The following is a 26,533-nucleotide window of genomic DNA, read 5'->3' as shown; positions in this document are numbered from 1 at the left end:
TTGGGTGATAGGAAAAATTTTGCGCCGAGAAATGTTTTTTCTTAATTAGCCTCTCTTCAAGAGTAAACAAAATATTCAAGGAAGTATTTTGTCTATGAAAAATGTCACAATAATCTGCAGAACAAGGTTAAAATATTTAGCATTCTTTACTTCTAAACAATTTAATTACCATAAATTATTACAATTAGCAGTTACACCTGCTTTCAAATTTAAATTTAACGTTTTGTTGTAGTGTTGGTAAACGGGAAATCACAGCTAAATCGAATTATTGTTAGCCAAGACACCATCTCAATTATCGAGGTCAGCAACCACAATGTACGGTCACTCTGTAAGTTTCAGGTTCTGCTAAGTTAACAGAAAATTTTTAAGTACAACGGTTTTTTAACAGTGCCACAAAATTTATTTTCTTTGTTAATGGCAGTTTTTAAATTGTTAAAATATCATCATTTCTTAAAAAAAGTCGACATTTTGAAAAGATTAAAAAAAATATATATATTAACATATATGTATGTATAATGTGCTTACAAATTAATTAAATTGAATTTTATAAACTTTCAAAACAAATAGTGGCCCAACTACGCCACAGGTGCTTAATTTGAAAAACATTTGAAAAACAAAATTGCACCACTTCCACCGTTTTCGAAAAAACGTTTTGATTTCCTGATGATAGGAAGGATATATTTTATGAAATTTGATTAAAATAAATTTTTTCTGATTCTTAGACTTGAAGTTTATTATTATTTAGCAATACAAGAATATGAAAAAAAATTTTCAAAAGGTAAAAGGGAATACATACTGGATCTTAACTTAACTTAACTTAAAGATCCTCTAAACATCATAATTATCCAAAAACATGGTACCAAAACAGCCATTTATCCTAATTGAAGTAAGTCGAATATGGTGTGTATTTTTCATAAATCAACCTATGGTGTTCGTTTTTATAAGATATCGACCTAACCTAAGCTGAATATGAAATAAATTTAAGGTAGTTCGAAAATATTTGAATTATTTCAAAAGTTAATAATATAACGGCTAACCTCTTAAATCGCCGTTATTTCCATTGAGTAACGATAGCATCGTTTTTTCACTTCCGTTTGATAACATTAACGTTCGATGACACTTACGTTTACTTACACTTACGTTGCTCACACTTACGCTGCTCACGATTACGTTGCTCACACTATCGTTCTTACGTTTGCTGACGTAAAATAGCGCAAACGCCTGGTGTTACCGCGGTCACACTGAAAAAATTGAATTGAAATCGCAGCTCGGTCGTTTTCGCTCGTCAAAAAAGGCAGAAAATGTGGAAAATAATTGATGAACTGTGGTGAAAAGTGTGTGCGAGCGTGCTGGGCATTGACTGCCAGTGGAATTACATCGAATTTGCATCGAGCAATTGCCGAAAAAGTGTGAAAATCGAGAGCAGAAAACCTGATTTTTGAGAAGAAGAAGCAGGCATTTTTCATCGTCGTAAAATCCGTACATACATACGGACAGACAGATATATGTATATACGGAACGCGCGGGCGCGAGAGAGAGCGCAATAGCGAGAGAGCGGGCCGTTTCGGTGAATGTGTGTGCGTGTTTTTGTGCGTTTGTTTTGTGCGACAGAAAGAGAGGGAGTGAGAGCGAGCGGCGAATGGGAGAGCCAAAGCAAAAACCAAGAAATAAGTGAACGAAAATAAAAACGAAAATCGCAATCTCCACCCCTGTATTTTGTGTTTACTAGTGTCTTGTGTGTGTTTCTGTGCCGTTTTGTTGTGGAATATACACCGCATCGAGTCGCAAGTTTGGATTATATTCGCACTAAAGATGCCAAATGGTAGTAGCAACCCCTGAAGCGGATACGGATTCGAGTCTCAATCTGCATCTGGATACTCGCTCGCCAGAAAGGTAATTAAAAGATCGCCGCGATAAAAGGCGTCGCCGGCTGCCGATGAGTCAGTCTGCCGTGAATATATATTCCTCATATATATAAGCATGCCAGATATTGATTTGGAATGCACCCGGAGATACTATACTTTGCATACACTATTACAACCATTAAACACACATTTCACACCATCATATCCCATCGTTTTCATACTCATAATCCCACACTAACCTTTGTAGACCTCTAGTCAGTAGTTTTAGATTGTTGTTTTTAGCTAGAAATGCCAGCAAGTGTCGTTCAATTATTCACTCGATAATGCAAATTAGGCTGCACAACAAATACTGTTAGTTTATGGCCCACGCTGCGATTTATGACTGCAGTGGGACCTCGATAGGGTTGACAAGATGTTGACCTTTTATTAATACTAAGTATTTCTTTTTTAATTTATTTATTAGTGTTACATAAGTATCAGTTTTATCACATCTCTAATAACTTTCTCTTATCAAGGAAAATCAACATGAAACTTATCTTATATTTAAGTTTAGAATTAAGAAGCCTTCTGAAAATATTCAGTTTAATCCCTAGATGGCTCCTTATAGACCTAAAATGAACGAACAATATTCTTATGAGATATCAAAAGATATCTCCAAATTGCGTCATTATATTTGAATAGATATTTTAGATCTTATTGTTAAGCGCCTAAAAGTATGCCAAAAAAGGTATTTTTAAATGAATTCACTACTGCGTTTATGAAACCTATTAACCAACGTTTGGAAATCATGGTACTTAAACATTATAGATCCGATTAAACGCTTGGATCTTTGTTAGACAGGTTGCACTGTATACTTATGGCCAGCCGAGATTTCCATCTACGACTTTTCCATTATTTACCACCCGTTAAACGAACGGTAAATGACAGTCGCTGGCACACCCACACAAACACGCCAGCGAGCCATAATAAAGCAGCATCGATAAATAAAACTTAATTGCTTTTGTTGTCGCCTCATTCTAAATCAAATTCGGACGCTCTCTCGCTCGCTCTCCGGCTGTTTTGCTCCTCTCTCTCTCTGGCGGTCACATGGCCAAAGTGTTTGTATAACTAAAATTGTTGTTTATTTTGTTGCTGGCGCTGTTGAAACTTTTAATAAATTATACAATAAAATGAAAAACGATCTCGGCAGCAGCAGCTAAATCGATTGCTGCTGCTTTTCGTTGCCTAGATGCTGTTGAATAATTACAAAATAAATATATGTATAGATTTATACATAGGCTGTTTGTGTATTTGTTGACGCCATTTTTTTATTTGCCATCAAAAAGGCAAATTCCAAATCGCCTAGTCTCTGTTTGTGTACACTGTACATGTGTGTGTGTGTGGGAAACTACGCGCCAAATAACATTGAGGCGCAAAATCGCAAAATGAGTAATTGCGCATATTAAAATTCGCCTTTCAAAAGTCGACCAACTGAGCCGTAAGCTAATGCGAGATCTTGAATGGGAATGAAAATGCGAACGGGACGAACCGATGCTCATCCGAATGCATTTTCACGCTCCACTGCGCCCGCATCTCGTGGATCACAATTCGCAGAATCTTGAAAGATTAAAATATGGAAGGAATTACTACAAATGTCAAAAGGGTTATTCGAAATTCAAGGATTATTATGATCATATTATGGGGAATGTGTGTCCGAAAACTTTAAACTGCAATGTCTTGAGGGCAATCATCACCAAAAATCATACACGTATGGAATATACTCATTAACAATTATAACATTATTGACATTAAATTTATTTATTCACAAATAAATGTCAGATAAGCTTCAAAGCTAGTAAAAATGATAGAAAAAAGTCGAAGCCTCACTGTCTTACTTAATTTTAATTTAAATTGCTATTTTGATTAATTTATTTTATTAAAAATCTCATCATTTTGTTCAATACCTAAATATCATTAAATAATTTTATTAAATACTTTTCTAGAGTATTAAACCAGATTCCTCCTAGCGAACGAACACTGTACTAGTTGTTTCTCTTTGATTCGGTGGCTAAACTAATAGTTTGCTTTATTGCTCCCAGTAAGCGGTATTTACACCTTTATTTACGGTGCGTTTTGAGAGGCTACAGCTGCCAACTGGGTTCATGTTATTTTACCTTGCGATTCGTTACCTTTTACCATAAACCACCAACCACCACCACCACGAAAGCAGATGTCCACACGTACAGGCGCGAGTATTTAGTTCATGTTTTCGTGGCAAATTGGACATCAAAATTGCGAGCTGCCAAGTCGGCTCTCAATTTTCAATGCTCATTCATGGCACCAGAGATATAGATATCCATCCCAATACTAAACCGTGTTGCACCCACACCACGACACCTTTCGCACATTTATTGGCGCGCACATTTTTCATGTTTCACCTTTGGCTGCGTGTTTTGATTTACAAGCAAACCCGCAAACATACATACTCACACTCCCCCGCGTGCGCTCTCTGGCTCTCTTTTTGGTTTTTGGGGATGGGGGCTCTCTCATTTGTTGATTCAACTTCTTCAGCTGCTTTCTCTGTGCTCTCTCGTTGTTACACTGAAAACAAGATATCTCATGTTGATATATTAGATAATTGTTAAACTAAAAACCCAAAAGTTTTAGTATATTGACGGTTTATATTTCGATGATTCGTTAATTTTTCTTTTTAAATAATTATAATTAAATTGGTGGTCATTTATTTATAGGACGACTGTAATCTAGTTAAGCTACATAAAAGTTTGAAATTATATAATTATTATATATGTTTAAATAAATATTTAAATCCGAAGTTAAATTTATTAAAATTTAAAGAAATTGTTAGTCATGGTACAATGTTAATTTCAAACTTTTTTTTCAGTGCATATGTATTTAAGGCATTTTTGCATAATTTTATACAAATTTACATATTTTATGAGCGAGGTTGACTTCGATTTTTTCCCAACTTGTCAATCGAGTTTGTGCACAAGTGTGTGAGTGACATGCAGATAGTTGTCTATTTGGTAGATGTGTGAGTGGGTGCTGTAGGTGAGTTGTTGTGATTGTCGTGCTCGTGTTTATGGCTCTTAATCGTTTGCCAGGTCGATTCGTTACCTGGCTCTCTCTCTCTCTCTCTCTGGTCCGGCCCCCACCCCCACTGCCTTTCCTCCCCCCGCCACCCAAACAACTTGCCATCTCTTTCTGCTCTCGTGTGCTTGACTTTAATCTTCTCAATTACTCGCAATTTGCAAGTTTTGTACTCGCGCCTCTTGCACGGTAATTGGCATGCAGTGCGAAAGAGAGAGGGTTACTGGCACACAACGTACACAACAAAAAACGTATAATTAGATGTCAATTTTAATCAATTAAGCAATTTATGAGCAAGTTTTCATATCACTTAGCAGCCCAGACGTATCATTGTGAAATTAAATGGCATTATTTCGACATGCTGTCATCCAAAAGATTAGATACGAGATTTGTTTTGAAAACGGATCCATTTATAAGTCAATAAAGTGGGATAATGTCTTATAATAGATCTATTAGTTAAAGTCTTATTCAAGAAGTTATTCCAATTTTGATCTGCAAATTAAAAGTCGTAGGTTTTCTTTGTTGAACAAGAACACATTTAATATGATTACTACCATTATATGGCATTTAATATTTTTGGGACCTAAATTGGTTAAATTCTATATTTACCGGTTTTTGATCAGAAAATTAGATAGAAAATCAATAACAACTACCTGTATTCATTTTCGTTCAGTGCCCGTATTTCGTTTCATTTTCGGAACCCATTCTTCTTATTCAAATTCTTTTACGTTTTGCGCTTGTTTTGATTTCTTAATCTTTTTACCATAATTGATGTCAATTAAATTAAAGGTGTGTGAGTTGGCGCTCTCTCTCTCTCTCCCCGGGGCTTGTCCCACCCCCTCCCCCTCATTTATGGTTTAGTATATTCGTTTATCTTCGTGTTCGTTCGGCTGTCGATTCAATTTCAACGGCGATGATGATGATGATGATGGCGATGACGATGCATTCGGATTTCGAATTGGCCAGGCCAGTTTTACTTTACTTTGCCTCGTTATTCGCCGTTCGCCGGGAGATTGTTCGTTTTGGTGGCCGATTGTCTCTTGGCCCCTTTTGTATTGCCCACCCCCTCCGTCACAGCCTCGGCCACTCCCCCTCGCAGCCTCCCCTTTCACGCATTCCGCGCGACTCTGGTTTTTATGGTGCACTCGAATTACAGTGAAGCCGACACTTGAACGCCATTAATTGGGTCTCGGGATACAGACAAACGTATCAAATTCAAAACAATCAAATAAATTGTAATTCAATATGCGCTTTATTTGGTGGAAAATTAAGGAAAATGAGCGGGCAACCCTGATTTCTATAGGGTGTTTGCAGCTAATAAAATTCATTGCAAAAAAATAATTTAAATTTACTTAATTCCAGAGTATTTTTATTGTGAAAAAGATTATTTTCCTGAATGAACTGAATTATGTTATAAACAACCATTAAATAATAAAATTGTTTTTATTTGTGGTGAAATTTGTCTTTTTAAGTAGTGACTCAGACGTTTTTGCTATATTTGCTTTATCGGTTAGTACCATTAATTTGAATTTAAGGTTGAATAAGAGATATAAGCTCTTGTGCATTGGAATTAGGCAATTAGTGCTGCTAATTTATTGGACAAACGTATTAAAAGTCAAATTAGGTAGGTATTCTGCGTTTGTGGAAATTTTTACTTTCGGAGCTTTTATCTTAGGATAAAATAAATTGTAATAAAATACAATTCTAGTACACCCCTAAAAACCTATCTATAATTTTCAAACAACAAAAACGGTAGAAATACCAAAGTATCAATTAATTTGAAATGGTAACGCCCTGTCCTTTCAACAATTGCTCTTTAAATGACACAAAAAGAGGACTGTAATTATCGAGAGCCCCCTTTGCAGGTTCTCGCCCATTATCCTTCTGTACAAACATCTTCCCCTTGATAAATAAATGATCCGTAATTAAGGAGCAACCCCTGTAAAGTTTTCCATTTGAATTTGCTCATTTTGTCGTCCATATCAACGCGTTTTGTCATCGTTCTGTGGGATTTTATTGATTCGCTGAAATATTCATGCTGAGTTCTCCTTGGGCCTTTGATGTTGTTGCTGCCGTTCGTTTGGTTGGTGGCACATAATTAAAGCGATTTAGTTAATTGATGTCAACACAGAACGTAGTTAGCATTCTGCTGCTGTCTGCGCATTTCCTGGGCATTTGTGTGGGTTTCTGAGATACAATTTGTGTGCAATTTGTTGGCTGGCGAGTGTTTTTGTGATTGTTTCTTGCTTGTCTGCCGACTCGCCAAAACCCCTTACCCCTCCACCATCCCCTTTTACCGCCTGCATGGGTATTAAATTGTTGACAATTGTTTTGAGCTTGAGAGAATTAACCTTTAGTTTGTTATGTCATGATATTTGCCTAGTGTTTTGTGTTCGGTATTAAATGCTCACTAATATTGCATTGTTTTCGTATTTGCAATTACGAACGATTATATCAGACACACAGAAATGTTCGAAAGTCTTTCATAATATAAATCTATAATTGCGCTTGGTAATTGAGTAGGTTCCCGATTGTCATCAATCATTGAGTAGGGAAAATGGTTTCCACTCGCATCTGTCAATGACAGAAAATATATCGCATACCATTGGTAATTAATTTGTTTTAGAAATTGTTCAGAATCGATTGACTAATCATATTCAGTTTGTTTATGATCGAATTAAGTCGGTTAACCAGCCGTATCAGCTTTGACTGAGGTATAATTTTATGAATTTTTATAAAAAATTTACGAGTTTTTTAATGACAAAAATAAATTTAAATTTATAAATCTATATTTATAAAAAATTGTTTTTATTTTGTATTTTAAAAATAGAATGTTTGCTGGACAATTAGCTTTTAGTTTGTAATGTCATTATAGTTTAATAACCTTCTAAGGCAACACATTTAACAGCCACAAATCACTATAATCATTGGGCTGATTAAGATCTTTATTAAGTATTTTTAACACTCCATCATCCATCGACTTAAAATGCAAATTATTCATATGCATATTGAGTATTAGTTATTTAATTCACGGCAACTCCGCAGCAATTAGTGTAATCGCCGTGCAAATACGGAGGAGTGTTGTCCAATTAAACCCGGTTTAGTCCCAGTCCCATTTGCTGTCTCTCAGACCCCATGCTTACATCATGCCACCGCTGGGGCCATAAAGATACAACTCAATGGTAGAAACAAAAACCAAAGCAAAGGCGATATAAAATAAAAACGAAGAAAATTCGCAAATAAAATCACAAATCGCAAACAACTGAGACAGTGGCAGGAGACCCAAGTTAAGGTACAGTGGGTGACAGAGCACAAGATTATGAATATTTTTTTACATATTATTCTGGCAAAGAAATTAAATATTCAAAATCTTTTGCTGTTATTGAATTATTTTCTTAATTAAACATTAACTTACACCTTATTAAAAAACAAGGAAAATTTAAAATTAAAAAAAAAAAATGTAAACCTTAAAGAAATCTTAAAGGTTGGAAAACAATTATATAAAGGTTTGGAAGTAAGCCTACCAATGTTATGACATTATTTTAAGATCATTGTTTTACTCCTTGTAAATTTTATAAACTTTAAGCTTTAAAATAAGTTAAAGAGAGATATAATAATTGCCCAGTGAAGGCATTAGCTAATATTTATATCAATCATGTTCTCCATCTTTTCAAACCCATTGTACCCACTACATATCTGTATGTACGAATGCAACTTAAATTGACTTGCTGGGGAGCAGTGAGCAGTACAGTTGACAAGATTGACTAACTAACGAGGCAGGTAAACCGGGTAAACTAACTGACTGCCAAACACCTTTGAGTGGAAACCAAAGGCGAAACGGAAAACAATTACGCTGCACTGAGTCATGCTTTCGGAAAATGTGGAAAAGGAGTTGAGAAAAAATGGGGAAGTGGAAAGGCGGCGACCACCACCCAAAAATCTCGAAAGTATTTTCACCTCATTCCGAGCACTTAAACTCACACATGCTCACACGGAAACAAAAAATGTGTTCATTTTGAAAGTTTTAAATATATTACAAGTTTATAACTATGACAAAATTATCATTTTAATGTAGGTTATAGGTTAATAAAATATCATTCCAAATATATTCTATATTTTCATTCATTTTCATTATATTTGAAAAACAAAAATGTTATGAAATCAAAATTTGAATATAATTATAGTACGAGAAGTGTAAAATAAATACCTATAGATTTTAAATCCCTTTTCGGGCGAAATTTGGGGGTATCTTGTAATGATTCTGCGACTCTACCGATTTTATAAGTAGTCTAAGATATATTGTTAATCCGAAAGCTCGATTTTTATAGCATACATTTAGACACAGTCTTATGTAGTTCAAACCTTAGAAATTTCTGTAGCACCCGCATTCATTTTCTCCGTTAAAGGGACTTCAAGTTTGCAGTTTGAATCACTGCTAAAATAGAAAATAGTTGTTAAATTATAGAAATTTCTTTCTGTGCACACTCACTGATACACACACATGCATAATCATCGCACATCGTCACCCACACAAACATTCGCACACAAGCTCAAACACTCGAAAAGTCAACTTTCAACTTGTTTGCCCAACTGCGACGAAGCGAACTAATAAATTTCTACTTTGTTTTTTTTCTCTCTCTCCCATTGCCTTCTCCTCCACCTCGTTGGCCACCCAACCGCCCAACGCCCACCACCCACCGCCACCCCCTCGATTAATTTTTTGCAGATTTCAAGACACGCAGACTGCAGACTTTTTTTTTAAAACAGTGTGTGTGCGTGCTTGAAGAAGTGTGGTGGAATGGGAGGATGGCAATGATGTAGACCGAGGATATATAGAGATGATGATGGGGATAATGATGGTAATGATAATGAGTACCATGTGGCCGCCAACACAAACCAGCATCAGCAAAAGCAGCAACAACAACATCAGCAATCAATATAAGAACAGCAACAACAACAGCAGCAGCAGTTACAGATGAGAAAAGTTGCCGCGAAAGTACAGCAATGTGGAAAACTGTGAATTCGTCGAGCAGAAACTCCCAACGCAGAAAAACTAAACGCGCAAAAAGAAGAATTTTCATCAGGCCATAAAAGCGAGAACAAAGAGAAAAACTGTCGTAAAAAGAGGCAGCAGCAGCAGGGAAAACCCACCACTTAATAGTGGCCCACAGCAGCAGCAGCAACAAGACAACAACAACAACAACTGTAAGAATTTCAATTTCCAGCAAGTAACAACAAAAAATATTCGAGAGAAAAAACAAAGGCAGCAGCAACAACAAAAGCCAAACGAGAAAATCCTGCAAAGAAAACAAAACAAAAAAAAGAAAAGAAAAAGTTCAAGTCTGAAGTAGAAAAACCACTTAAAACGTCGATGACAACTAACCCGCGGGAGGGAGGGAGAAAGGTAGTTGCAGAGAGAGAGAGTGAGCGAGCATTTCTTAAAAAGGAGTCTGCGAGAGAGAGAGGGAGAGCGCGCGTGCTACGTGCCAAAGGAAAGGAATGAGTTTAAGGAGCCGCAACGCAGCAGTTGTTTTGCTTCAGTTTTTTTTTGTTTTTTCGTTAACTGCACACGTTTAGTGGTGGCAAAGCGTGTAAAGGTGGTGGTATGCCAGTGCCGACAGCCAAGCTGTTTTCCCGCCAGAAATAGCCAAATAGTTTTGAGTTTTCAAATTCCATGTCCTTCTAAGAAATGTGTTGCATACTTTATAGGGTGTGAAACTCTTTTACTAAAAAGAGAGCATACCTATTTGATATCTCTTTGATACCTATTTTTGTAATATCAGTTTAGAAATCCATAGTATGGGTTACTTGTTACATAGTAAATAGGCTTCTTGAATACTTTTAATCAAACGGGCAGAAACCTTTTGTGTTGGTATTTTACTTAATACTAAAACTAAAATCCAAAATTAATTTTTTATTTGATCATTTATTAAATGAGTTGCAATAAAATGTATGCGTGTAATCCCATTCTTATTTAAATAAAAAGCCTATGTTGGCATCTCTGTCTTTGGTGTGAGTGTATTAGTGGTCACGCAAGACGTGAGACAGCGGCAGAAGGAGCGGAACAAAGGCAGCTGCAATTGCACCTTTAGCGCGCTCCTTGCTCAGGAGCAGGAGAGAGCGGGCCAAGGTGGAGAAGAGAGTCGTCGTGCCCCGAGAGAATGCACTCATAAAAAGTATGGCCCATAAATTTAAATAAACATACACCTTTGAATCATAGCAGTCGCTGGGTCAAAAAATTTTATTGTTTTTTGATATTTATGCATTTGCATTGAGAAAAACGTTATAATACTGTGGTAAATTTGTAAAAATGCATTTAGAATTAAAACAGTCAACCCTAAACTGTAGCACCAAAAATAATAATAATTCGACATTGCAAATTTAACATTAAATTAATCCCTTAATAACAAGAACGGTTCGAGTTCAAACCCCAAGACTGGTTAACAATTGAGTTCCTTGTTTAATTTTTATTTCAAAAATAGATATGCCTTTTTAAAAATACATATGACCAAAAATGATACATATCGTAGAAGGAAAATCGAGTGTCCTTTTTTTAATTGAAAATCAATCATTTTTTTTAAGTGTAAGGAGCGACTAAGAGAGCGTTTGAGCGCGTTCGGGCGCAAGAGCGCCACAAAAGCCGAGGCTGTCGAGCGGCTACGTCACCTTCGGCTTTGTAGTTGTAATTCGCAAAGCAAGGAGCGCGCAACGAGAAACGCGCGCGAAAAAGAAATAAATAAATAAATAGCCAGGAGAAAAAAGAGTGTGTGCCAAAAGGAGTGAGTGAGTGGGCAGTGAAGGGGGCGTGAGGCAGGAGTGCAAAATAAACGAGTTGCCCACAGCAACAACAACGAGACTCGCAAAAAAAAAACAGGGGGAAAAATTGACGCATTCCAAACGCGCGATTCGGCTTACAAGCATCGTTTTTTCCCAAGCTGTGTGTGTGTTGTTGTTGGTGTTTTTGTTTTTGCCAGTTTTCTTTTAGCTAATACCGGTCTTTTTTAGTCAGTCTCTCTTACTTGAAGTTTGTGCCTCTCTCTTATCCACAGTGAGCTACCCACAAGTCCAAGAAATCAAACAAATCGAAGAAATCAAAGAAATCCCAACTTAAATCGAACAACAAAAGGAATAAGGGAAATCCAATCAAAAAGCAGGCAAATGCAAATGCAAAGGCAAACGCAAACGCACTACTATTATGGGCCGCTCCAAGTTTCCCGGCAAACCCTCCAAGTCGATCAACCGTAAGCGGATCAGTGTCCTGCAGCTGGAGGATGAGGCGGCCAATCCGGCGGAATCGCAGCAGCCACCTCCCGAGTCCCAGCAGCCAAGTGGATCCGGCTCGGGTTCGCCGGCTGCCCGGGAGAAGGGCAACAATTGTGATAACGATGAGGATGACAATGCGCCGGGTGGAGCCTCAGTTGGTGGCAATACGGCATCCTCATCCGCCGGCGGCGCATCGGGTTCCGAAAGTAGCGGCAATGGCAATTCGGGCTCGGGAGGATCATCCGGTTCGGGATCCACCAATGGCGGTGGTGTAAATGGCGGAACCCATCACAAAAGTGCCGCCAATCTGGATAAGGAGGCTGTGACGAAGGATCAAAATGGGGACAGTGATAAAACGAGAGGAAATGCGGCAAGATCAGGAGCACAATCCACTGAGACATCAAGCGCGGGATCATCCTCAGGCAAATGTTCTGGAAAGACCTCCGGAAAGTCAGCAAAAACTTCATCAACAGCATTTTCTGGAACATCCTCGGGACGGTCTTCTGGTTCATCACCAGATGCTAACTCTGGAACATCATCCGATGGAGCATCTTCTGGAATATTCTGTGGAAAGTCAACATCAAGGATCTCGGAAGTATCCACGGCATCATCATCCGGAGTAACCTCTGGAAAATCTGCAAAAACAACCGCCACTGCGGCGACATGCTCTTCTGGAAAATCTTCAAAAGCATCTTCTGGAACAACCTGTGAAGCCACGACCTCTGGCCTGTCTAGTGCAGCATCCCTTAAGGCATTAACCGTGGCAACACCGGTCACATCCACTGGATTGGCCTGTGCTCTGGTATCCCCTGGAGGGGGAACCTCGCCGGGAGGAGCCTTTGCTATAAGTGCCGCTTTGCTGAGAGCTCGCAAGAATAGCAATAAAAAGTTCAAGAATCTAAACCTGGCCAGGGGCGAAATTATGCTGCCCTCCACATCCAAGCTGAAGCAGCTGCATAGTCCGGTGGTGGATAGTCCCTCCTCCACCTCCACCTCCTCTGCCTCCTCCTCCTCCACGCCAAATGCCTCATCCACCTCTCCGCCATCGTTGGAGGAGGGAGGAGGAGGAACTGGTGTGGGGAGCGTGGTGGTGGCGAGTCCGGGTGAAGATGCAGCCCTGGTAAGTTGATTTTCAGATTGTCGGTGTTTGGTTGCCGGTTGTTGTTCCCAGGTGTTGCCCCCTTTTGCTTTTATTTATGAATATGCTTAAGCCGCTTTTTTTCCGCCACCTTAACCCCTCAATCCAGCCATTCTGATTCCAAGTTGCGTGTGCACCCTCACCCTCTGCAGCACAGCACATACATCCTCGGCCAATGCCACAGTCCAATTCCCGCCAATGTAAATAAGAGAACCCCCTCAAGTTGGCTTACCCATGGTTCTGGTCTGGTTAGTAGCCCCCGCCCCCCTTACACCCAACCACCCGTCACCCGCCACCCGCCACCCGCCACCCGCCTCTGACGCCATTGTTACCTGCTCGCTTACCTGCTTAATTGGCTTTTATGACGTTTTAGCGCTTGCAACTCTTCCACATGTGTCTGCCGCAGACGGTTGACGGTCACAGTGGCAATGGTGTCTGTTCCCCAGCTTATACTTATGCTTAGTAACTTGTTTTTGCACCAATACCCAACCCCCCACTCAACCGCCTCTGTAACCCTAACCCCCATGTCCAAGCGATCCCCTTCGAAAAGTTGCACTTGCTCCTGGTCCTTTGCATGCTTCTTTGTGTTTTAAATTTACACTGGAAGTTACAATGACCTACTATATCATACCGAAATGCTTTATTATGCTGAATTATGCTTTTAAAGTGTATACTGTTTGTAATCCTTCCTAAAAATTCCAAACTTACAAATTTATAAACCTTAATGTTATTTTAAGATCTTTTCCTGAAATCTAAAATTTTACGTCTTATTCTATTATTTAATAAAGACGCTTAAAATATATTTAGAGCTAAATTTATTAAAGTTAATTCGGTCAACAGTTAAAATATTTCAATATTATCAAAATTATTTGTTGTGACTAACAAACTTATTATCTAATTTAATTTTTTGCTGTGTAACTTTTGCTTGCTATATATTACTTGCATTGCTTTCCGCTTCGCATTTTGTGAGCGTGTAGTCAGTGGCATGAATTATTGATTTGCTCGGAACTCCGTCTCCAACCGCTCCTACTCAACCCTAACCGAAACCCACTGAACCCTTTTATTTGTGTACTTTTCCAGAAGCGCGTCTTGAGCGAAATGCCCAATGAAGTTGCCCCCGAGGCACCTCCATCCAACTGCCCTGCAGCCTCAAGTGGGGCATCGTCGGGAAAGGGAGCTGCATCCAATGAAGCACCATCAGTGGCAACATCCACTACTGGGGGCAGTAGTCCTAAATCTGTACCAGATGCAGCAGGGTCATCGACGGCATCAACGGCGACGAAGCAAAAGAAGACGGTAACATTTAGGAATGTGCTGGAGACAAGCGATGATAAGTCGGTGGTCAAGCGGTTCTACAATCCGGATATCCGCATACCAATCGTCTCGATTATGAAGAAGGATTCCCTCAACCGGCCGCTGAATTACTCCCGAGGAGGCGAATGCATCGTGCGGCCCTCCATTCTGTCAAAGATACTCAACAAGAACTCCAACATCGATAAGCTCAACTCGCTTAAATTTCGATCGGCGCCAGCGAACTCCTCATCTTCCTCAAGTCAGGAATCGGGATCCTCACCAAATGTATTTGGTTTATCACGCGCCTTTGGCGCTCCCATGGATGAGGATGATGAGGGTGGAGTAACCTTTCGTCGCCAAGAGTCTCCTGAGGATCATAACAATGTAGAGGATGATGAAATGGAGGAGGATGAGGACGATGAAGAGGTCGAGGAGGAGGAGGAAAATGAGGATGACAATGATGAAGCAGCATCTGAAAAGAGTGCGGAGACAGAAAAAAGTGCAGGAACCGAGGACCGGGATCCGGAAGAGAAGCAACTGGTCATGGATTCGCATTTCGTGTTGCCCAAAAGGAGCACGCGATCCTCTAGAATCATCAAGCCCAACAAGAGATTGCTCGAAGAGGGTGGCATCAGCAGCAAGAAGACCCCATCAAGTGGCGACTCCAAGACTAAGAACCTCTTTGGAGCAGCTTCCTCAAGTACGGTTTCCACGGCATCCACCTCCTCCGCTCCTGCAAGTCTGAAGCTCGCCAAGGAGAGCTTCTCCAGCTTTGGCAGCCTGAAATCAAATAGCAGTACAGGTGGAAGCTTTGTGCTAAGGCAGCCGCGACTGCAATTCCAGGCGGACAGCAAGCCAGGACCCTTTGCTGTCGCCAAAGCCGGACCAACATCGCCCAGTGCCATTCCGACGCCAGCGAATTCCCTGGCGGTTTCGTCCTTTGGAACGCTGGCCAATCCCAGCACCAGTTCCACAATAGGTTGGTTTTATAGTTGAAGGAGGAAATACTGAATTGTTATTAATGCATTTATGATTTCTTCTTAGGAACTCTTACTCCCAGTGCCTGCTCCGTGTGCTCCGCGGCGGTCAGCAGCAAAGAGGTGGCTCAAGCTCGCAAATATGGAGTGGTGGCCTGCGACGTGTGCAGGAAGTTCATCTCGAAGATGACCAAGAAATCAATATCGGCCAATTCGAGCAGTGCCAATGCTTCCTCCGGCATCCAACAGCAGCTACAATGCAAAGGAAGCGAAGGTATGTCAGAGATTATACCCTCTCGACTGCAACTCACTAATCTATATTAAATATTCTCCTTTCAGGATTAACCTGCAGCATTCATTCGGCCAAGAGTCAGTTGAAGAACTTCAAGAAGTTTTACAAGGATCGCTGCACCGCTTGTTGGCTGAGGAAATGCATGATCTCGTTTCAGCTGCCAGCAGCGCATAGGAGTAGATTGGGGGCCATGTTGCCACCGGGAATGCGAGGAGAGACCTCCGGCCGGGAGGATAAGTCCACGGAATTGCTGTCTCCCACTGGCAGCTTAAGATTTACTTCCTCTGCCTCCTCTACTTCCTCTTCTGTGGTTGCTTCCACTTCGGTTAAGTGGAAGTCCAGTGGTGATACCGCCTCAGCTTTGACCTCGATTAAGTCTAATCCGCTGGCGGAGAACAATGTTACATTTGGTAGCACTCCCCTGCTACGTCCCGCGATTTTGGAGAAACCTCTCTTCCTGAAGATAACCAATGCGGCAGATCAAAAGCTCACAGCTACAGAGGCAATCAGTCCAATTCCGTCAAGGAAGGCGAGTAAATCAGAAAAGGATAAGGGAGTGGAACAGGAACAAAGCGAGAAGCCACTCAGTCCCACACTGGTAGCCGTCAAGAAATCTGCAGCAGTGGAAACTCCAGTTACAGAAGCTCAAGCTCAAAAAGAGGAGGCACCAGCAATACAGCCTGCTGCTTCTAATGGAACTTCTCAAGGAGTTGCTCAAGCAGAACCAAATGGGGAAACCAATGCTACAGGAGGCGACACCCTGAAACGTCAAAGAATTGATCTAAAGGGACCTCGAGTAAAACATGTGTGCCGCAGTGCTTCTATCGTGCTTGGACAACCCTTGGCCACCTTTGGCGAGGATCAGCCCGAAGAGGAGGCTGATGTGCAGCCAGAAATTGCTGATCCAGTGCCATCAGCGATTCCAGAACCTGTTCCTGAGAAGCCAACTCAAATGGTTACAGACGAAAACGCTAATTGTGCTAGCTGTAAAACTCCTACTGTTGAGGAGGAAACGAAACCCAGTAAGTCCTCTGGAAGTACTCAAGCTGAAGTGAAGAAGGTACTAACCGGAGGAAAGGAAGGATCAGTAAACGCAACTGGAGGTCAAGCACTTTTAACAGCAGCACCTGCGAAGGTTACGACAAGGAACGCAGCGGTTACATCCAACCTGATAGTGGCGGCCAGCAAAAAGCAGCGAAATGGGGACATTGTTACCTCCAGTTCGGTCACTCTATCCTCCAATCAAACGCAGGGACGCAAAGCAAAGGAGCAGAGACAGCAACGCACGCTTATCTCCATCGATTTCTGGGAGAATTATGATCCTGCTGAAGTTTGCCAAACGGGTTTTGGATTGATTGTAACCGGAACTGTGGCGCAGAGGGCTTTGTGTTTTCTATGCGGCTCTACGGGTTTGGATCCACTGATCTTCTGTGCCTGCTGTTGTGAACCCTACCATCAGTATTGTGTCCAGGATGAGTATAACCTGAAACATGGCTCTTTTGAGGATACCACGCTGATGGGCAGCCTATTGGAAACGACGGTGAATGCGTCAACTGGACCATCATCATCTTCCCTAAATCAACTGACTCAACGTCTGAATTGGTTGTGTCCACGCTGCACCGTTTGCTACACCTGCAATATGTCATCAGGATCCAAGGTCAAGTGCCAAAAGTGTCAGAAGAACTATCACAGCACGTGCTTGGGTACCAGCAAGAGACTTCTAGGAGCGGATCGTCCTTTAATATGCGTCAATTGCTTGAAATGCAAGTCTTGCTCCACCACAAAAGTATCGAAATTCGTGGGGAACTTACCGATGTGCACGGGTTGCTTTAAGCTGCGCAAGAAGGGCAACTTTTGTCCAATATGCCAGAGATGCTATGATGACAACGACTTTGATCTGAAAATGATGGAATGCGGTGATTGTGGCCAATGGGTTCATTCCAAGTGCGAAGGTCTTAGCGATGAGCAATACAATCTACTGAGCACTCTGCCGGAATCCATCGAGTTCATCTGCAAGAAGTGTGCACGCCGAAATGAGAGTTCCAGAATCAAGGCTGAGGAGTGGCGGCAGGCGGTGATGGAGGAGTTCAAGGCGAGTCTCTACAGTGTTCTGAAGTTGCTCAGCAAGTCTCGGCAGGCTTGTGCCCTTCTGAAACTCAGTCCCCGCAAGAAAATGCGTTGTACCTGCGGAGCATCCTCGAACCAAGGGAAACTGCAACCAAAAGCCCTCCAATTTAGCAGTGGATCGGATAACGGTTTGGGCAGCGACGGTGAGTCCCAAAACAGCGACGATGTCTACGAGTTCAAGGATCAGCAGCAGCAGCAACGGAATGTGAACATAAACAAGTCGCGAGTGAAGTCCCTGCCCTGCTCCTGCCAACAGCACATCAGTCATCCGCAATCCTTTAGCCTGGTGGATATAAAGCAGAAGATTGCTGGCAACTCATATGTTTCCCTGGCAGAATTCAACTATGATATGAGCCAGGTCATCCAACAGAGTAACTGCGATGAACTAGATATTGCGTATAAGGAGCTGTTGAGTGAACAGTTTCCCTGGTTCCAAAACGAAACGAAAGCCTGCACTGATGCTTTGGAGGAGGATATGTTTGAGTCCTGTTCGGGAGCTAACTACGAGGATCTGCAAGATGGAGGAGGAGGAGGAAGTGCCTCTCTTTATAACGAACACTCCACCTCGCAGGCAGAGTCGCGTTCTGGTGTCTTGGATATTCCTCTGGAAGAGGTTGACGACCTTGGCAGCTGTGGCATCAAGATGCGATTGGACACCAGGGTGTGCCTCTTTTGCCGGAAGAGCGGCGAGGGATTATCCGGAGAGGAAGCACGGCTTCTGTACTGCGGTCATGATTGCTGGGTTCACACCAATTGTGCCATGTGGTCTGCCGAGGTATTCGAGGAGATCGACGGTTCACTGCAAAATGTCCACAGTGCGGTGGCGAGGGGCAGGATGATCAAGTGCACGGTATGTGGAAATCGAGGAGCCACCGTTGGATGCAATGTGCGATCTTGTGGTGAACACTATCACTATCCATGTGCCAGAAGTATCGACTGCGCATTTCTCACAGATAAATCCATGTATTGCCCGGCACATGCCAAGAATGGAAATGCCTTGAAGGCCAATGGTTCCCCCAGTGTTACATATGAATCCAACTTTGAAGTATCCCGACCGGTCTACGTGGAATTGGATAGAAAGAGGAAGAAGTTGATTGAACCAGTCCGAGTGCAATTCCACATTGGATCTTTGGAGGTGCGGCAATTGGGAGCCATTGTCCCCAGATTTTCAGATTCCTACGAGGCCGTGGTGCCCATCAACTTCCTGTGCAGTCGGCTGTATTGGTCCTCAAAAGAACCCTGGAAAATTGTGGAGTACACAGTGCGCACCACCATTCAGAACAGTTCGTCAACCCTAACAGCGCTGGATGTAGGTAGGAACTATACAGTGGATCACACAAATCCGAACAGCAAGGAGGTTCAGTTGGGTATGGCTCAAATTGCCCGCTGGCACACAAGTCTGGCTAGGAGTGATTTCCTGGACAATGGAGCCGATTGGAGCGCGGAGTTCCCCAATCCTAACTCTTGTGTACCACCGGATGAAAACACCGAAGAGGAGCCGCAACAGCAGGCTGATTTGCTGCCCCCGGAGATCAAGGATGTCATATTCGAGGACCTCCCCCACGAACTGCTCGATGGCATCTCCATGCTGGATATATTCATGTATGAGGATTTAGTGGATAAGCCAGAGTTGTTTTCCATGAGCGAGCAATCCAAGGATGGTACTCAGGCAATGACTTCCAATCAGGCTCATAATCAAAATCAACAGGCAGAAGGAGCTGCTTCTGTAAGCATCTGTGATGAGGACACCCGAAATTCGAATACGAGCTTGGGAAATGCTTGCTGGCCAGCCAGCAATCCCGTGGAGGATGCGATGCTATCCGCAGCCAGAAACTCCAGTCAAGTGCAGATGCTCAAAACACTAGCCTGGCCGAAGCTGGACGGTAATAGTGCCATGGCCACGGCTATTAAGAGGCGGAAACTGTCGAAAAACTTAGCCGAAGGAGTGCTGTTAACCTTGAGCAGTCAGCAACGGAGCAAAAAGGAGATGGCCACCGTGGCTGGCGTATCGAGAAGGCAATCCATCAGTGAAGCATCCATCGAGGGAATAGCCTCCACATCTGGATCAGTGAGGAGCAAGAGCTTCACCTGGAGTGCAGCCAAGCGCTATTTCGAAAAGAGCGAAGCACGCGAAGAGCCATCCAAGATGAGGATAATGCAAATGGATGGCGTGGACGACTCCATCACCGAATTTAGAATAATTGGTGGAGATGGAAATCTATCAACGGCTCAGTTCAGCGGTCAGGTTAAATGTGATCGATGTCAGTGCACCTACAGGAACTACGATGCCTTCCAGCGCCATTTACCATCTTGTGGGCCAACCATGTCCAACAACGAATCCGAATCTGAAGTGAATGCAGCGGGAAACGCCAATAATCCTGCCCAACTGAGTGCAGAAAGCTTGAATGAGCTGCAAAAGCAACTTTTAGCGAATGCAGGAGGTTTAAATTATCTTCAAACGGCAACCTCGTTTCCCCAAGTGCAGAGTATAGGTTCCCTGGGACAGTTTGGGTTGCAGGGACTGCAGCAGCTTCAATTGCAGCCACAATCCCTGGGCAATGGATTCTTCCTGTCTCAACCGAATACAACTACCCAAGCGAACACGGATGATTTGCAAATCTATGCAAATTCACTGCAAAGTTTGGCTGCCAATCTGGGTGGAGGTTTCACTTTGGCTCAACCGACAGTGACAGCTCAGGCGCAACCTCAATTGATAGCTGTTTCCACCAATCCCGATGGCACTCAGCAGTTTATCCAAATTCCTCAGACAATGCAGGCCACCACAGCACCAACAGCCACTTATCAGACCCTGCAGGCCACTAATACGGACAAAAAGATTATGCTTCCCTTGACGGCGAGTGGAAAACCACTTAAGACAGTGGCCACCAAGGCGGCACAACAGGCGGCGGTTAAACAGAGGCAGCTGAAGTCCGGCCATCAGGTGAAGCCCATTCAGGCCAAGTTGCAACCGCATCCCCAGCAGCATCAACAGCAGCAGCAGGCTCAGGTGCAGCAACCCATCACCGTGATGGGTCAGAATCTCCTCCAGCCGCAGCTGCTGTTCCAGAGCAGCGCGCAATCGCAGGCACCGCAGCTAATCCTGCCCCAGGCTCAGCCCCAGAACATAATCTCATTTGTGACCGGAGACGGAAGCCAAGGACAGCCGCTGCAGTACATCTCCATACCCACCGCGGGGGAATATAAGCCGCAGCCGCAGGCGACGCCCACTTTCCTGACAACTGCTCCCGGTGGAGGTGCCACCTATCTGCAAACGGATGCGAGTGGAAATCTAGTGCTGACCACCACACCCACCAATTCAGGATTACAAATGCTCACGGCGCAGTCTCTCCAAGCGCAACCTCAAGTGATAGGCACGCTCATCCAACCGCAGACCATTCAATTGGGAGGATCAGCAGATGGCAACCAGGCAGGCGGCAACCAGCAGCCCTTAATTTTGGGAGGAACTGCAGGAGGAGCTTCTGGTCTGGAGTTTGCCACCACCACACCCCAGGTAATCCTGGCCACCCAACCCATGTACTATGGCCTGGAGACGATCGTCCAAAACACGGTCATGTCGTCGCAGCAATTCGTGTCCACTGCAATGCCGGGAATGCTGAGCCAGAATGCCAGCTTCTCGGCCACCACTACACAGGTGTTCCAGGCTAGTAAAATAGAACCGATTGTGGATCTGCCCGCTGGATATGTGGTGCTCAATAATGCTGGAGACGGAACTAGTGCGGGGACATTCCTAAACGCAGCCAGCGTGTTGCAACAGCAATCGCAGGATGATGCGACTACGCAACTACTGCAGAATGCCAACTTCCAGTTCCAGACGGTGCCCACATCCTCAGGAACCTCCACATCAATGGATTACTCCTCTCCCATAATGGTCACGGCCAAGATTCCGCCAGTAACTCAAATGAAGAGGACGAATGCTCAAGCCAAGGCCGCGGGGATGTCGGGAGTGGGCAAAGTGCCACCGCAACCGCAGGTGGTCAACAAGGTGCTGCCCACGAGCATAGTCACCCAGCAGTCCCAAGTACAGCTGAAGAACTCCAATCTCAAGCAATCTCAAGTGAAGGCCAAGGCTGCATCGGGAACGGGTACCAATTGTGGAGCACCACCCAGTATAGCTTCCAAACCACTGCAGAAGAAGACCAACATGATACGACCCATTCACAAGCTGGAAGTGAAACCCAAAATAATGAAGCCCACACCCAAGGTGCAACAACCAAATCAGGTCCTGCTGCAGCAACATCAGCAGCAGCAGCAGCAGTCACAGTTGCAGCAGCAGATTCCAGCCGTCGTGGTCAGTCAAGTGCCCAAGGTAACGATCTCACAGCAGCGAATCCCAGCGCAGCCGCAACAGCAGCAGATACAGCAAACGCAGTTGATCCACATTCCCCAACAGCAGCAGCAGCAGCAACAACAACAGCTGCAGCAGCAACACGTGCAGGTTCAGCCCTCGATGCCCATCATCACCCTGGCCGAAACACCTGTGCTGCAAACCCAATTCGTGATGGAACCTCAAGTGTTGGAGCAGCAGGAGCTGGTCAACCGAGTGCAGCATTTCTCCACCAGTAGCAGCGGTAGTAGCAGCAGCTGTTCCCTGCCCACCAATGTGGTGAATCCCATGCAACAACAGGCACCACCAACAACAAGTAGCTCGACGACAAGGCCAACAAATCGGGTGCTACCAATGCAGCAGCGACAGGAGCCTGCTTCTTTGTCCAACGAGTGTCCGGTTGTCCCGTCACCCACTCCTCCGAAACCCGTAGAACAGCCGATAATCCAGCAAATGACCAGCACCAGTGCCTCCAAGTGCTATGCCCAGAAGACAGCATTACCGTCACCAGTTTATGAGGCGGAACTTAAAACCAGTTCGGTTTTGGAGAGCATTGTGCCCGCTGTCACGATGGACGCAATCATGGAGGAACAGCCGGCCACAGAGTCAATCTACACGGAGGGACTCTACGAGAAACATTCACCGGCGGAGGCTAAGACCGAGCAGCTCCTTCTCCAGCAGCAGCAACGCGAGCAACTGAGTCAACAGCTGGCCAACAACGGTTATCTGCTTGAAAAGCACGCCTTTCAAGTAGAAGCCATGGACACGGATGCCTACAGGGAGGAAGATCTCGAGGATGAAGATGACGAGGATGATGACTTCAGCTTGAAGATGGCCACATCGGCGTGCAACGATCACGAGATGTCCGACAGTGAAGAGCCGGCGGTTAAGGACAAGATCAGTAAGATTCTGGACAACCTGACCAACGACGACTGTGCTGATTCCATAGCCACGGCGACGACGATGGAAGTAGAGGCCAGTGCTGGTTACCAGCAAATGGTGGAGGACGTTCTGGCCACCACTGCAGCGGCATCTGCTCCGACCGAAGAGTTCGAGGGTACTCTGGAAACTGCAGCCGTTGAGGCAGCTGCAACATACATAAACGAAATGGCCGATGCCCATGTCCTGGAGCTCAAGCAACTGCAGAATGGAGTGGAACTGGAACTACGAAGGAGAAAGGAGGAGCAACGGACGGGACCACAGGAACAAGAGCCATCGAAGGCAGCCGTTGTGCCCACAGCAGCTGCTCCAGAGCCACCACCACCTATTCGCGAGCCCAAGAAGATCAGTGGTCCCCATTTGCTCTATGAAATCCAGAGCGAAGATGGTTTCACGTACAAATCTAGTTCCATATCTGAGATCTGGGAGAAGGTCTTTGAGGCAGTGCAGGTGGCCAGGCGGGCCCATGGACTCACTCCGTTGCCAGAGGGTCCTCTGGCAGATATGGGTGGCCTCCAGATGATCGGCCTCAAAACGAATGCTCTGAAGTATTTGATTGAACAGTTGCCGGGCGTGGAAAAGTGCTCGAAGTATACTCCCAAGTATCACAAGCGAAATGGCAACGTATCAACAGCGGCGAGTGGCGGACATGCAGGGAACACGGGTGGATGCAGTGCATCCGCCGCCCTGGCATCAGCTTCTGGTGGAGATTCCCAAGGTCTGCTCGACTATGGGTCGGACCAGGATGAGCTGCAGGAGAATGCCTACGATTGCGCCCGATGCGAGCCGTATGCCAATCGCAGCGAGTATGATATGTTCAGTTGGTTGGCCTCAAGGCATCGCAAACAGCCCATCCAGGTGTTTGTCCAGCCATCAGACAATGAACTGGTGCCAAGGTAAGATAACTCTTCTTTTTTTGAGCGAGAATCTTTAACTAATGTGGCATTTCTTGGATTTGTTAAGGAGAGGAACTGGCAGCAATCTCCCTATGGCCATGAAGTATCGTACGCTGAAGGAGACGTACAAGGATTACGTTGGGGTCTTCAGATCGCACATTCATGGACGAGGCCTCTACTGCACCAAGGACATTGAAGCGGGTAAGATAAACATTTAATTATAGAATTTTGATTACAAATTAATCTTAAACCTTTTTTTAACCAGGTGAAATGGTAATTGAGTACGCCGGCGAGCTGATTCGCTCCACACTGACAGACAAAAGAGAGCGTTACTATGACAGTCGCGGCATCGGCTGTTATATGTTCAAGATTGATGATAACCTCGTAGTAGATGCCACCATGCGCGGCAATGCGGCGCGATTTATCAATCACTCCTGTGAGGTGAGTACGAAGAGTGCTTTATGTCTTTAGAGATTCTGAAGTCCTTTTTTCCTTGCAGCCGAATTGCTACTCGAAAGTGGTGGACATCTTGGGACACAAGCACATCATCATCTTTGCGCTGCGTCGAATCGTTCAGGGCGAGGAGCTGACCTACGACTATAAGTTCCCTTTCGAGGAGGAGAAGATACCTTGCTCATGCGGCTCCAAAAGGTGTCGGAAGTACTTAAATTAAGGAAAAGGGGGATGACAGGGATAGGAATCAAGAAGGACGCTGGGCGTCCAAATTAATCCGTATACTCAGAAACAAGGGTTGATTTTTCTGGAAAGAACTGGGGCTTGAATACTTTGCTTTGATATTATTTTTGACCTTTTGCCTGAAGAAAATCCAAGACATTTTCTTATAAAGTATTGTAAAACCATAGTCCAATACTATAATCTACGCAAACAATTTAAACTCAAAAGTAAACAATAGTACATCACTCAGATGTAGTTTCTTAACTTGTTCTGATTGGACTATCGTAATCGTTTCTTAATTATTCGTGAATATGTGTATGTAGTTCTTTTATTTTTTTAACTTTTAACACAAATAGTGATTGATCATATATTTCCTTAGAGCAACTAAGAAAAACAAGAAAGAGAAGCCTAGTTTTTTTTTGGGAAGAGGCAAAAATTATGTTAAAAATCTTAACTCAATATTGCAAAAATCATAAACCCTATTGTGAACAGAGGAGAAACACACCTGGAATGAGAATTGAAACACTTGTAGTTAACGGTTATATCGATCTATGTTTGGTCAATCGTGATACTTTTCGTTTTACAACCCCCATACGTCTTAAGTAGTTGATATGTAAAAGTTAAACAGTTGATATTATTATATATCCTATATTTAAAGAACACGGCACATATTAGGCAACGAAGCAAGCAAAATCCGAGCAATCGGATTTAATGAACAGAAACTCGACGACGTCAGTATTCAGGGGGTGAATAATTAATTGTATAATAAATATGTTACGTATAATAATATGCAGATCAGATAGCTAACTAGACTAAGGCTCCACAGATTCTATAAACCACATACATATAACTAAGCTAAGCTGATAAATATAACACTTGTTGGGCTTAGACGAATGACAGATAAACGATGGGAGACATTAAAAACAATTACTTACAGGGGCTTGTGTTAGATTGTACATATATATATTGCATACGAATTATAAATATCTATATTATATACCTACTGTATGAAAACTAACCTTAAGTTACCAGGATTGTGTAAGAAGAAACTATTTTATGTAGAGCTCTGCGTATTTATGTTTGTTAACAATTAACCAACCGATTAATTGATTGAACTACGAATAATATCCGCAACCACATGCTTATATATCTATTTAGGGATCGAAACCAAGCATCACCCTTGAAATTATTGTATTGTGAACAGGCAAATCCACAACCACAACTCCAACAACCAATTGTAATTGTATATTTATTATTTTACACCTAAGTTTTAAAGCATGTACATTTTTGTGACCATTTGTTTGCCTTGATTTGAAGCCCAAGCATAATCATAATTTGTAACGCCTATCTTTAGTTCAGCTCCCTTGTATTCTACTAGTTTAACGATTGTTTCGCTTAAGACTAGCATTAGTCCGCTCTGGTATTTGTCCAAAATTGTACACACAAAAGAACACACAGCAGGCAGATATGTATGTATATTCCTATCGGGGCGATCGGTCGGACTTGTACAGGCAAAGTTCCATAGCATTTTTTGGCAGCCATTCAAGACGCGCGCACTTTTTGCACGCTGTCGAGGAATTTTATATTTTTATTCCCTAAAGAAAAAAGTTTAATAAACTACAGATTAAAATTCAAA

At 43.1% G+C, this 26,533-nt stretch overlaps 1 protein-coding gene across 3 annotated transcripts; it reads left to right on the top strand.

The window, feature by feature from the left end:
- The first annotated feature begins 1,239 nt into the window (after window positions 1-1,239).
- Window positions 1,240-26,533, top strand: LOC119560438 (histone-lysine N-methyltransferase trithorax). 3 transcript variants are annotated; one of them, XM_037873880.1, is made up of 9 exons: window positions 1,240-1,893; window positions 9,679-10,157; window positions 12,002-13,335; window positions 14,434-15,625; window positions 15,691-15,897; window positions 15,963-24,222; window positions 24,290-24,423; window positions 24,488-24,663; window positions 24,722-24,895. In XM_037873880.1, the coding sequence occupies exons 3-9, from the start codon at window positions 12,148-12,150 to the stop codon at window positions 24,893-24,895; spliced, it is 11,331 nt and encodes a 3,776-aa protein (XP_037729808.1). In that variant the 5' UTR covers window positions 1,240-1,893; window positions 9,679-10,157; window positions 12,002-12,147. The 3 variants fall into 3 exon arrangements, with proteins under 3 accessions (XP_037729808.1, XP_037729810.1, XP_037729809.1); XM_037873882.1 differs by lacking the exons at window positions 9,679-10,157; window positions 12,002-13,335; XM_037873881.1 differs by lacking the exons at window positions 1,240-1,893; window positions 9,679-10,157 and having other exon boundaries at window positions 12,148-13,335; window positions 24,722-26,533.

The sequence above is a fragment of the Drosophila subpulchrella genome, unplaced genomic scaffold (genome assembly GCF_014743375.2).
Source record: "Drosophila subpulchrella strain 33 F10 #4 breed RU33 unplaced genomic scaffold, RU_Dsub_v1.1 Primary Assembly Seq354, whole genome shotgun sequence".
Lineage (NCBI taxonomy): Eukaryota > Metazoa > Arthropoda > Insecta > Diptera > Drosophilidae > Drosophila > Drosophila subpulchrella.
Note: the sequence above shows the minus strand (reverse complement) of the source record. Positions and strands in the feature narration are given on the sequence as shown.

What these genes read in the sequence shown, in the direction of transcription:
- LOC119560438 (XM_037873881.1), top strand. Translation starts at nt 12,148, where the DNA reads ATGGGCCGCTCCAAGTTTCCCGGCAAACCCTCCAAGTCGATCAACCGT. An exon ending in CAGCACCAGTTCCACAATAG is followed by an intron (nt 15,626 to 15,690) that starts GTTGGTTTTATA and finishes ATTTCTTCTTAG; the next exon opens with GAACTCTTACTCCCAGTGCC. An exon ending in TTATCAATCACTCCTGTGAG is followed by an intron (nt 24,664 to 24,721) that starts GTGAGTACGAAG and finishes TTTTCCTTGCAG; the next exon opens with CCGAATTGCTACTCGAAAGT.